Source organism: Oryzias latipes, chromosome 16, assembly GCF_002234675.1.
Source record: "Oryzias latipes chromosome 16, ASM223467v1".
NCBI lineage: Eukaryota > Metazoa > Chordata > Actinopteri > Beloniformes > Adrianichthyidae > Oryzias > Oryzias latipes.
The window spans coordinates 26,247,325-26,260,235 of NC_019874.2; the positions used below are offsets into that span (position 1 = coordinate 26,247,325).

At 39.0% G+C, this 12,911-nt stretch overlaps 2 protein-coding genes across 3 annotated transcripts; one reads left to right on the forward strand and one right to left on the reverse strand.

The window, feature by feature from the left end:
- Positions 1 to 307: 307 nt before the first annotated feature.
- Positions 308 to 5,273, reverse strand: LOC105356017 (C-type lectin domain family 4 member M). 2 transcript variants are annotated; one of them, XM_011485715.2, is made up of 9 exons: positions 5,162 to 5,273; positions 3,938 to 4,127; positions 3,618 to 3,716; positions 3,166 to 3,231; positions 2,737 to 2,856; positions 1,516 to 1,887; positions 1,227 to 1,378; positions 1,001 to 1,089; positions 308 to 919 (listed from the first exon to the last, which is right to left on the reverse strand). In XM_011485715.2, exons 3-9 carry the CDS (start codon positions 3,682 to 3,684, stop codon positions 799 to 801), a joined length of 987 nt encoding a protein of 328 aa, XP_011484017.1. In that variant the 5' UTR covers positions 3,685 to 3,716; positions 3,938 to 4,127; positions 5,162 to 5,273; the 3' UTR covers positions 308 to 798. The 2 variants fall into 2 exon arrangements, with proteins under 2 accessions (XP_011484017.1, XP_020566018.1); XM_020710359.1 differs by having other exon boundaries at positions 3,895 to 4,127.
- Positions 4,878 to 12,540, forward strand: LOC101174131 (nestin). Its single transcript, XM_004078465.4, has 4 exons — positions 4,878 to 5,896; positions 6,871 to 6,995; positions 9,059 to 9,132; positions 9,602 to 12,540. The coding sequence occupies exons 1-4, from the start codon at positions 5,066 to 5,068 to the stop codon at positions 12,154 to 12,156; spliced, it is 3,585 nt and encodes a 1,194-aa protein (XP_004078513.2). The 5' UTR covers positions 4,878 to 5,065; the 3' UTR covers positions 12,157 to 12,540.
- Positions 12,541 to 12,911: the final 371 nt, after the last annotated feature.

Consider the following 12,911-nt stretch of genomic DNA (forward strand, 5'->3'; position numbering starts at 1 on the left):
ACATTTTTATGCTAATTAAATAAGTTTATGTCATTTTTTCTCTCTCAACGATAATATTATACAATGTAAAAAAGAAACAGGATAAAACCTGAAACTAGACTTAAATCCTTTTTATTTTTTGACAGAAAATGTTTTTAAAGATAATGACATTTTTTAAAAGCAAATCAAGCTCCAAAAATTAACTTTTTTTTTACTGCAATGAAATTCTTTCCAATTGGGTTTAAAAAAAATATGCCACCTCTTTGTAAAACTGAGTTTGATTTAAAAAGAAAATACAGCAACAGTAAAAATAAAAAATATACCGCAACAGTGTCCTCTTCTGGCCATAAAAGAGAAACAATCTTCACAAAGTCAATGTGTAACCATGAAAATGATATTTTTCCTGATTTTAAAAGACCTATTTACAGATTTTGTCACTATTAAGTTGTTACAGGCTGCAAAGTAGTGGTTAACACTCGTCCCACAGAGAGAAGGCTCTTGGTTGGGTCCTTTCTGTATGGAATTTGCATGTTTCCATGCACGGTTTTTGCAGGAACGTGGCTCCCCCAGTCAAAAGACAAAAAACAAAAACATGCTCAACAGGTCAATTATTGACTTTAAATTATGTGTAAACATGGGTATGTGTTTTTTTGTCTCTGTGATGGACTGCCAAAATGTCCGGGGGGTATCCCTCCTTGGACCTTCACTACCTGGTTAGGTTATTGTGACCCCAAACAGTTAGAAAGCAGGTATAAAAGATGGACTAATAAATACACAAGTTTATATTTTTTATTGTAATAGTACAATTTTTCAATTAATTTAAAGAGATAAAGGCTCCTTTTCACAGATCCAGTAGCTCTTGCCATTGCAATCAACTGATTTCCAAGCATTGTTTTTGACAGAAACTGCAGCGCAGTGACCTTCAACCAGAGGTTTGGACCTAAGGAGAATAAAAAAAGATTTTTTTCAGCAACAAGAACAGAACTGCTAATTCTAAACGTAGAAAATGGACATTTCTTACAGATCCAACAGAGTACTCCCATTGATCCACCTCCATTTTCCATTCTCAACACTGAGGCCAATCCAGAACTGTTCAACAGAGGTAATTTTCTATAGAAAGTAAGAGAAAAATTCAAAAAGAATGGTTAAAAAAAAAGAAAATCCACTGTTGAATAAACTCACAGGGAACCTAGTGTTATTTTGTATAAATCTCCAAAAGAATAAATGAATCTGAGAACAATTCTTACTTTTGGAACTTTATTAAGGAGAAGCAGCTGAGAATTCTTCGACTGGCAGTCCTGTTGAGCTTGTCTCCATGTAATCATCTTCTCTTGATTAACTTTGTAACACTTGGTTTGTAGGTGTATCCAGTTTTTTTGACAAGCCTTACATTCCCTCTCTGAAAAGCAAAATGCACACATTAAACATCATTTAATCATTCATATTACTGGCTAGTTTACAACATACTTTTTACAAGTTCATTATGTATAATTATTGCTTGTATTTTTAACACAATCTGATGATATTTGTTTATACTTTTTTTGTCTTTTGGACAATAGGCATCAACGCTCCACTGAGCTCGACTGTCATTGAGTTTGTTCCACTCCGCCTCCATGTTGTCCTTTTGCTGCCTCAGATTTACTGTTTCTGTTTTCAGGTCCTCGTTTTGGGTAACCAGTTGTAGATTTTGAGCCGAAATGTTTTGGAGTTTGGTCTGTTGGTCCATAAACGAATCCATCAGGTTGCTCCACAGGGCTGTCAGATTTCTGTGATCCTTCCTCAGGTTTTCATAGTCAGAGAGGAGAGCGTTCTGGAGGCGGGTCTGGTTCTGAGAGTTCTCCAGTAGTTTCGTTTGGTTGGTTTTCAACTCGATCAGCTCATCTGTGCCTCCATAAGAACACAATGAAACTGCAAAATATGTCACACATAACAGTTACACAAGTGAGTAAAAAACATGTTTTTCACATTTAAATTTGTGTTATTCCCTCAGTTTTAACGTGCAGGTGTCCCAAAATATCTCATTAGACATTAAGAGAAGGTGAATTTAAGCTTAAACAACAAACAATGAGCTGTTTTCATTTGTTTAGATTTTACATGAAATTATTACACTTAGAGATGTTTAGTGGTGGGAAACAAATAGGAAAACTAGCTTTCAGTTCATCATAATTGATACATTTAATTTTAAATAAAATATTTCTTATATGGGCTGTTTTAGGTACAAAAAATTCACTTATAGACACTTTTAGGATTTAACACAAGACAAAACCTTCCCTAAACCAAAGAGGTTTTAGTAAAAATAAAAAAAGAATGGTATGATAATCATCTGAATTTCTAAAATAAAATTCAAAACAATCTAATTTAATGAAAAAAAACTCTACTATTAGGTTTTCTAGAAAAAAAAAAAAACTACATATACAACTACACCAGTTAGAATATAACCCATTTTAATAATCCCTAGTTTCTAAAAGAAAATTGACCATCAGCCCATTTCCCATTTGCTTCATAATTATTAAGAAATATAATTAGGAAGTGAAGAAGTATTTCTGTTCGCCAGTATGTAATCCTAAAATTAGCTTGATTAACATATAACTTGTGCAACAAAAAAGGCACAAGTTAGTGAATAACTAATAATAATCCAGAAAGCATTTTTTTCCTGAGTAACTTATTTTACTCAATACCTGTTATGTAGGTTCTTGACGTTGAAGAAAAGGTTTTTACCAATAACTTAGATATTGGATTTTTCTTCCTCATACTTACAGTAGACAGAGAGTCCAATGACAGCCATAATCAAGAACCCATAAAGGATTCCACAGCAAGGATGAAACAGCTGACTCAGCCTAGATTTTTCTCCCTCATTTTTTTCTTGCAGGAGTGCTCCTAAAGTCAAACAAGTATGAATTCAATTCAATGTATTTTCAATGTATTTATTTACATACTTGATGTGCAAATATAAACACCATAACCTTACATAAAATAAAGTAAAACATAAAAGACAGTCATATAGAATAAAACCACCAGTTAAATCAGTGATGAAATACCAGCAAACAAAAAGTGATAAACATACAAAGTACTAAAGAGGACACTTTGCAAAACTTTACTTTCTGTGACAGGTCAAAGCAAGCAGCTTCCTTTGTGGTAATAATAGTTGCTATAGTTTCTTTTCCTCATTTTATTTTTTGAACTTACCGTTGGGTCCGGGAGGGTTTTTGTGGTTCACCTTCACTTCATCATACACAGTCTCCTCCCTTTCAGCTGAAACATTTGGAGAAATGTACCAAAATTCAGTAAAACTAGAAATCAACTTTTAATTTGGCTGAAAATTGTTTTTTCAGGATGTGTGTGAAATTAAAAATGTTACAGTTATTTGTGACATTTATAGGCCATGGGGGGAAATGACATTTAAAACTGCTTAGAAATAACACTCAACTGAGATGAACAGACTTTTTCTAAAAAAACGTCAATTTAGAGACAGAATGAATACAGTGTTGACTAAAAATATCACAGGTTAAAAATGTGAAAACACAATTTTTGAAGTCGAGGTTTTTTCTTTTTCTGTAGCTTTTTGAGGAAAAGTTTGACGGAAGAACTTTGAGAATTTGAAGAATTAATTTTTAACCAGTAAGCTGTTAGAAACCAACCTGTGAATTTAGATTGTTTCCTGGCTTTGAATGTGACTGAAGCGTAGGTGATCTCTTCATCTGTCATTGCTGCAACCACAGTGATGACTTTGGCTTCACCTGCAGACAGAGGAACAGCTTTATAACCAAGAAGTAGAAGGAAGTCATTCTGACGCACAACTCTGTTTTTAGAAAGGGTTTCTGTGTGACAGGAGTTTTTTTATTTTATTTTGCAAGATTAAAAGATAATCACTCAAAAACATTATAAAGTTTGTTTTCACTTTTTTTGCTCACATACACATTAGATTATCTTCTTTTCCTTCATGTCTTCATCTATATACCTCCTCTTCAGTCTTCGTCTAGATCTCTTCCCTGGCAGCTCTAGACTCCGCATCCTTTTACCAAAATATTGACTGTCCGAACAAACTCGGTCTGGCCTCTTTGACTTTATCTCCTAAACCTCTAACATGTGCTGTCCCTCTGATGTCCTCATTCCTGATCCCATCCGTCCTGGTCACTCCTAAAGAAAAACTGAAACAGCAAAAACAAACGGGTCTCAATAGAAGAAAAGTTCTTAGCTAATTACACTTTGTCAGATTGAGCAGATTGAGTTAATTTTATGGTTGGTTGAGTAAATAAAATAAAAAAAAATACCAAAATATGGTTTTAATATTACTAGCTGTGCCAGATATTTGTTTTTTAGTTGTTTTGTTTTCAAAGTTTCTCTGAATCTTTCTGGATTTTTTGGGACTGTCTTGGATGAGCCCAAATGTGAACAACAACTATACTATAATTTACTCTGCTATACTATATTATTTTGTAGTATACTATACTCTGCTGTATTGTAGTATTGTATACTATACTGTACTATATAAAGGTACAGACATCAAGTTTTGTTTTGAATAATGTTCAATTTTATTGTTAATGTTACAGCCGTCGTCCTTTTATTCCATTTGTGTTTCCAATTATGGGGCTGAGGTGCTGTGATTTCCCTTGTGGATCATAAATGTTTATTCTCATTGAATCTCTCTTTAATTTATAAGAATTTTAACTTTAAACCCAATTAGGTTTTTGACTCACATCTGGACAGATTTATAGGAAGAAAAGACCATTTTAGAAAAGCAGAGATAATGTCATTCCAATGGGAAATGCAAACTGGCAAAAACTTCAGCTGTGAAAGAGTTAATCTTAAATGACATCATTGCTTCTGTTTGCCCTTTACCACCTACCCCACCCCTCCCATTACATCTCATCTTCAATACCCCCCTCCCATCCTTCTCCAGCCTCTTCCCTCTGTGTCTCTCCTCCCCTCAGGTCCCAGCCCCTTCATTAATCCCAGTATGAAAGGGAAGCCTCTTGCTGGCAGCCACATAACCAGAGCCTCCCTGGAGCTTCTCTCACACAGCAGGAAAACCCAACAACTCACAGCCTGAATCTGGGAACCTCTGACTCAAGTTTTCTAATTTGACATGGAGCTCCACAGTATAAATCAAATCTTCCATCCTCACCACCTCGGTGAGGAGAAGCAACAGATGCTGAACCTGAACCGACGACTGGAGACCTACCTGAACCGGGTCAAGCTGCTGGAGGGGGAGAACATGAAGCTTGCTAAAGAGATCCAAGCGATGAGACACAGCGATCAGGGACGCTCCGTGCTGAGGGAGGGCCTGGAGAAACAGCTGCACCAGGCGAGGCTGGACGTGGACGCAGCCTGGACGGACAGGGTCCTCACAGAGCTGGAAGTGGGTAAGCTGACAGAGGAGTTCGAAGCCCTGAACCTGCAGAGACACAGGGAGGCGGAGGCCAAACAAATGGCCATGAAAAACTTGGAGCAAAGCAGGAAAGAGTTTGATGAAGAGATGAGGGCACAGATCTGGCTGAGGGAGAAGGTCAACCAGCTAGAACAAGAGATGAGGCTCCTAATTCAAACTCATGAGGAGGATGTGGCTCACTTAGAAACGGCACTAACCCAATCCAGAACCACAGTCCCACCTGCTTTTACCCAGAAGAGCAACCAGACTCCAGACCTCATCAAGATGGGCCAGGAGTTCTCCCAAAAGGCCACCAGGGCATGGCAGGAGGCAGCCGAGGCCTATCAGGACCAGCTAGTTCGGCTGGAGGAGTCGCTCGATCAGGCCAGGGGACGTTTGGCTCAGGTAAACCAGGAGAAGCAGGAGAGCCGGTTACAGATTCTAGCTCTGGAGAAGGAGATCGCCTCAAGTCAGGATGTAAGGCAGCATCTGGAGAAGACTGCAGCCCAACGGAGGGATGAGTACAGCCTGGAGATCCAGCAGCTCCAGGTAAAACATCCTGTAGGGTTCCTGTCAGGTCAAGAAATGAGAGGTTTTGTCTAATATGGATCCAAATATTTTATTTTTCAGAAAAAAAAGGCTAGGTGGAAATTCTCACGACTGCTAACATTATCATTAATAGTCTGCAGTAGGGAGGCTTAAAACATATTTTTGAGTTTTCTTAATCAAACGATGCAAGATACCAAAACGTAAAAACCGAAGAAACAACCTATCAACAAACAGTTTTGCAAAATTATCTGACAAACCTGAAATGAAGCATTTTAGATTCAAATTAAGTCCCATTTCATCCTCAAGGGTACAACGCTGCCACCAAGTTTAGCGGTTTTTAGTTTGTAAAAAAATAGTTTCATCAGACTTTTGGCTCACATTCGGATAACAGCAAATTCATTGTTCATGCGGAGGCTGGGCAGTCTGAAATAATGAGTGACAAACCTCAGGGGAATGGCAGACAATTATCAGCCTGAAGCCTGCGGTGAAACAAATGAGTTCTACCACACATTTGCTGTGGCATGCCAGCACACGTGACCAACTGAGTCCTGATGGATTAAACACTTTATGGCAAAGTTTTACCATAGAAATCAAAACTTTATTCTTATAAACACATTCATTCTACTCCCACAACTGAAAGCATTGGAGATTTTGTCTTTTTGATTGATTTTTTTTCTTTCAATCTTTTTTTTTTCTCCTTTCCCTCTCAATAAATATTCTGGAGGCTATGATATCAAAATGTTGGGGTTGCTTTAATTTGTACTGGGTTAAAGTGATGTCTGAGAGGTAAAACACTCTAAAATAAAATAAAAATATGTGTCCTCTTATTGGATTTTTTTGTTTTGTTTTGTTTTCTTGAAACAAAGCACTCCCAATTTCCAAATCTACTTTTCCAGCACTTTGAACAAGAACATATTCAGTCTTGTTTTATCTGATTATCTTTCCTGTCTGACTTCCGTTTGTGGTTCTGGCAGAAGCACTTGGCGGGTCTGGAGGCGGAGAAGGAGCAGCTGGGTCATCAGATTGATCACCTCCTTCAGGAGAACCGCAGCCTCATGCAGATGAAGATCTCTCTGGGCCTGGAAGTAGCAACATACAGGTAGGGACTCGTCTGATTTTTCCGTCTAGAGGTTGTTCCAAAAATCTGAAACAAACACAATCTAAAAGGTGGGACATCATGTTCCACATACACAGTAAAAATGATTGTTGTTTGTTGCATTTTGATGATTTATGAGACTGATTTTGGATGAATCAGCTGTAAAATAGGGACAGGTGTCAGCAGAAACATCAGAATGATTAAATTCTTGAGCATAGATAAAGTTTATGGAAATCCATTTCCTCAAAGATTTGTCCACAACTGGACATTTTAGCCTAAATTAAGTAATACTTCTGATTCCTTAGATTTTTTTTCTGTTTCAAAAGCAGTTATGATTCCTGAGGAGTTAGTAAAACTGAAAAAGTTTAAACTTTTTGGGTTGATTTTTAAAAAATCCAATGTTTCCTGTAAGAAGTTGATGTATTTCACACTACAAAAATGGAATCATAAGAAAGGACAAAAAAGTCTTTTGTTGCAAGAAAAAATATTCTTATCAAGAAATTTTTCAATAGCAAATAATAATCATAGTTTGAGGAAATACATCTTAGTGACTAGAATTTCGTTGACAGAAATAATAATTCTTGGTAAAACATTTTTTTTGCAGATTTGCCTTAAAGACAATCTGCCACTGGGATACGAAGTTTTGACTTATTTGTGAGAGGCCTGTTTTTGTAGTGGGCATCAGACAAGCAAAACAAGAAAATGAAACCAAAAATATTCATACTACACGTTTTATAAACCAACAATTATTCTAAAAATCCAGTTTCATCAAACTGCAAAGATATTTATCCATATTAGGAGATTCGTAAACCTACCACTTTAAGAAACACGGTCATTTTATCTTTAGAATAACAAAAAGAAAATGTATAAAAAATGACCTGACTGTCCTTTTTACTATTGCTTTGAGATCTTGTTAGAAACCACTACATAAACTACTTAAGCTTGTGTATAATTATAAAAAAGAGAAAAACTGACAAAGTAAAACTGACAATTTATTCTCACATTCTTGGGTCCATATTTTAGATTAACCAATTTACTCAAACTGTGTTATTCTGGCTCTGCCTTTTATTTTTTAAGTTATTTTGATTCTTTCCATCTTTCTTGTTAAATAACTGCTTAATATCAACAAGTTCTAGTCAGCATTTTTTTTTCTATTTTAAAACAATCTCCAATTTGAGTTTTGGTTAGTTCATGTTTGTTTATTAGGCTTTTGTATTTCTATTTTTTTTTTTTTTACTTTTAACAGATTTTAATCTTCAAAAGTGCAACATTTTTTAGAGTTTTTTGACAGAAATGATAAACTGGAGTCTGAAGTCTAAAATATGTCAGATAAATATTTTGAAAAACTTAGGAATCACTTTGCATTTGTCTGTTTTTTAATCTAAAGTTCAGAAATCTCCTTCCATCCGTGTGAGCCTCTCAGAGACAAAGCGGGCGGCAGTCGTCTGGACTAAAGGTCTCTTCATTGTAACAGCAGCCTGTTCCATCATGAAGCTGTGTGATGGCGCCTCTTTGCTCAGGCTCCCTCCCCCCCCGAAAGTATTGTATTGACCCTCACCCCTTTCTGGGAGAAGCTGCTGCTAGTTTATGAGCCATGGGAGGCTAGAATAGCTCCACACAGGAGCAAGTTTGGAGAAAGCATGAGCCGAAGACCAATTCCAGTGTCATTGATTACAAGTAAAATCCTCGTTTTGACGCTACAGCCCATTTCTTAGGGAAACAGGCTGTAACGGAGCTCCTTGCAGTCCACATGTGAGTGGAAACAGTGGCATTAGTGCCGCGTGGGCGGTTCAAAATATCAGCTGTCACTTACGTGTTTGTGAGAAGCTTTCTGGTTGAGTTCGAAGGACTGATGGCAGAAGTTTGGGCGTTGCAGATGTCTTCTGAATGGCAGGGCCTTTGCTTTATTACCATAACAACAGTCTTCAGTCTCTTGCTGCTGCTCAAGTGCAGCAAATGTCTTGCTTCAGTTAAAGACTAACGCCTTAGTGGTTTCCCCAAATCCCAAAGATTGCATTAAAAACCACACACTTTTAATTTTCCTCTTCATGTTTTTGTCTTTGCAGAACTTTGCTGGATGGTGAAAGACTCAGAGGGGAGGCAGGCCTGATAAAGAAACCAAGAAATATTTCCTTCGCAGGTAATTGAGAACCAAACGCTGGCACGCACACAAACTTCTTTCTGTGAAAGTAAAATGTCAGGGTGTGTGTCTGAGCGCAGACAGAATGAATGGACATGATTTTATTTGGTTTGAAGGCTGCTGGTAAGGGCATTCTGAAAGGGCTAAGGTGGACACATGCAACCCGAGCCATCGAAGTCGGTCCCTGATGGTTATTGAGCCATATGGCTTTTCTTTCCCGTATCCTACACAGCTATGAAAGGAAATGACGATCAATATCTCCCCATTAGTGTCCAAAGAGAGTGCGTTTGAAACGATGCTAAATTCCTCCCAGCACACTGTTCTGTGCACAGAGGGGGTATTGCATGTCTGACTACTGTAAAATTTTGACCTTTTTTTTTTTTACCACCATATATTTTAAGGGACAATAGCAGGAGTTATTAGTAGTCTACTGAGTTCATTGTGAATTTATGAGTTCTGTCTTTCCCAGATGCTGTCTTCAGTCCTCCTGGGCTTACAAAGAGTTACCACAACCAACTGTCTGCCCCCCGTAAGAGCACTTCCACCTCAATTGTCTATCCGGTGGCAGCAACCCCAGTGGCCTTCAGGAGCAGAAATCCTGAGTGCAGCTTGACACAAGCAGCAGATGTGTCAAAGCCAAAAACGCATCCAAAAAGAATCCCGGATGAAGCAGTGAAAAATGTTACACCTCAAGACATTCAAGAGAACGTTGCAAATGTTGAGCTTTTGTCGACTTCTATAGACCATAAAGCACCTGCTGCACCCTTGGAGGAAAAGGATGGAGGCAGGTCAAGTATGGTTGAGAGTCCTGAGGAAGTCATTGAGTCTGCTGTAAGCTACCAGGTTGAGTCTGGACTCAGCAGTGAGCCGGATTTCAGTGATGAAGCTGGTCTGCATCCTTTCCTGGAAAACAGCATCGCATTGAAGAGCAACAGAGCAAGAGATGAACCCGGCAGTTTCTCAGAGGATTTGGAAAAGGAAGTGAAATTTGAAAAAGAAAGTATGAAACAGCCATGTTATCCCACTGAAAAAGTAGAGGAGACAGAGGGGGAAGGTAGAGATAAGGTAGAGCAGTTGGGAGATTCTGAAACAGAGGCAATCCTCAAACCAAGCACTGAGTGCAGATCCAGCAGTGTGGACTCTGTATGTCAACCTGTGGAAAGCCTTTATACCCAAGAGATGACGAGTGATGCTGCAGGTGAGAGAAGAGAAGAAGTCATGGAGGTTGAAGACAAGTTATACCCTGATGGAGAAGAGATGGACACATGGGACAGCGTGATAGAGAGGAAGGTGGATGAGAAGACAGATGAGGAGCAAAAACATGAAGAAAAAATTCAACACGCTGAACCAGAAGAAGACATTTCAGCAAAAGAGACAAAGCATGCTATGAAAGAAATCAGTCAGGATCCAAATGTGGCCTCTTTACAAGTAAATGACAGCCAACATGGCTCATTAGACCAGGATCATGCTCCTCCCTCTGAAAATGACGGGGAAGACGATGATGAAGAGGACTCCCAGAACGTCTCTGTGTCCTGGAGGACTGAGTTGGAGGGCGACAGCTATGCTCAAGACAACACTCTTGCTGACACGCGACCCCTGATTCGATACAAAAGTGATGAGACCGACGCCCACACACAGGCGTCTCACCTGGACGAGAGCGAGTCGAGTGACGGGGAACAGGAGAGGAAAACGGGAGAGGCTGGAACGTGGAGTGAGGGAAAATCAAAGACATTTGGAACCATGGAGGACCTGTGTGAAGAAGTGGAGGATGAATCAGTAGATGACCAGTACAACCCTGAAGACAGGGATGAGAGCCAGAGTACAGTGGTCAATGAACAAGCTGAGGTGGCAAATCTAGAAGATGAAGACGGAAGTGCTAGAAATGTTGAAAAAACTGAAGAGCTTACTGCAACCAAAGGACTAAAACTCGAAGAGGAGGAGCTGGAGATGGACATACTTGTGGATGAAGAGTTGGAAAATCTGAGTTCCAACACAAATTTTTTACAGTGGCAGGTCAGCGAGGAGAACCAAGATCTGAGCCTCAACAATGAGCAGAAGGAGTCTGAGAAACCAATACCTGAGCATCCTGAGCACACGTCACCCTCTACAACTGAAGACCAAGCTTCTGAAACAGCCATGCTCAATGGTTCCTCGGTGGAAGAACATGATGTTGAACCTAAAAACAAAGAAGCTGAAGAGAAGCCAGCTGGACATGGGCAAGAAATGGAACAGAACTTATTCTCTTTAATGTGTGCTGATGGAAAAAAAGATCATTCAGCCTTTGGTGCCTTCAGCATCAGCTCTGATGTGGACAAGACAGTGGAATCCGAAGATCCTAAATCTGCGGTGGCTTTTACAGAAGATGAAATAGAAATTCAGGATGTGGTCAGAAATGAGGTCACAGAGGTTCTTCCTGGAGAGAAATCCCAGAAGCCACAAGAGGATGAAGATGAAGGAGAAGAATCACACATGTTTCCTGAAAATGCAGAAGCAGCAGAATGGGAAATCCTAGACGACCCAACATACGATTATAAAATAGAAGATCATGATAGGACTTTCACCGATCAAGAATCAGCAGATTACAATCCTGAAAGTCATGAAGATGCTGCTGAGAAAGTGGAAGAAGAAACGGACATCTTCATAGTCAGTGCTCCATCAGATAACAAACCACCGGATTTCTTCTCCTCGGGTGTGAAGAACGACTTCTGGGTGTCCTCCCTGGAGGGCGGGGCTGCATACGATGACACCTGCGAGGAAGCAGAAGAGCAAGGAGATCAGAATCAAGGGTTTGCTGAACCCCCAAATGTGGTTAATGGCCACTCCATGGTTGTTGCTGACTCCTCCAAACCTTTAGCTGCTGTGAAAGATCAGACAGAGGTTTCTGTGGAAGCAAAGAAGGTTTGTCAAAGATATTTTGAGGGGGAGATGATTCATTCTGAGGACTCTGAAAATGAGGCCGAATCGTGGTCATCTGGAGATGAAGCAGCAGCAGAGAGAAATCCTTTTTTAGACACTACATATTAGTTGTGTTGTGTTTCAAGCCCAAAGTTTCAGCAAAACAACCAACAACAGGCTGGTTCTTTAGTGTGCATGTGGTAGAATAGCACTTTCTGCATGAGGAATGAGCATCAAGACAGAACAAAGGAGATGATTTGAAAGTCAGAACAGTATTGATCACGGCCTAATCAGACTTTACTAGGAAAATGGAAATCAATGGGAGACGAAGGTTTGAGATCCTCATATAGCAGCTCTTTCATAGTGAAAACTAGCGTTTGCTTTGGTTAATTAGTTCAGTTTTACTTGTGTTTGCATGTTTTAGTCATTAAGAAGGACAGATTTTTCATTTTTATCCACCCAGATCTCTGATTTATGGTGTATACAGTGCAAAATAAAACAAAGATTTGAGAACTTTTGTGTGTTCTCTGTTTGTTAGACATATTCAAACTGCCAATGACAAATGCATGTCCCCGGTATTTTATTTAATTAAACCATCTATAGACTCACTGAAGAAAATTGTGTTTGAAGAAGAGCTTGAAAAATATGCTGGCCCCCAACGGTCCCACCCACAACTCAGAGGCGAATTTTTAGTGAAATTCTGCCACTCCGTAGAAACTATGTACCAGAAAATGACACAGGTTTTCTGATTTTGGCTAAAAACTGTATCATCATACATAAAAGACCACACTGGGAACAATTTTAAAATAGATGAAAAGATGATCGGAGTGAGACTTTATAAACCTTTGTCCTAAAATCTATTGGGTAAACGATGAGTTTCAAAG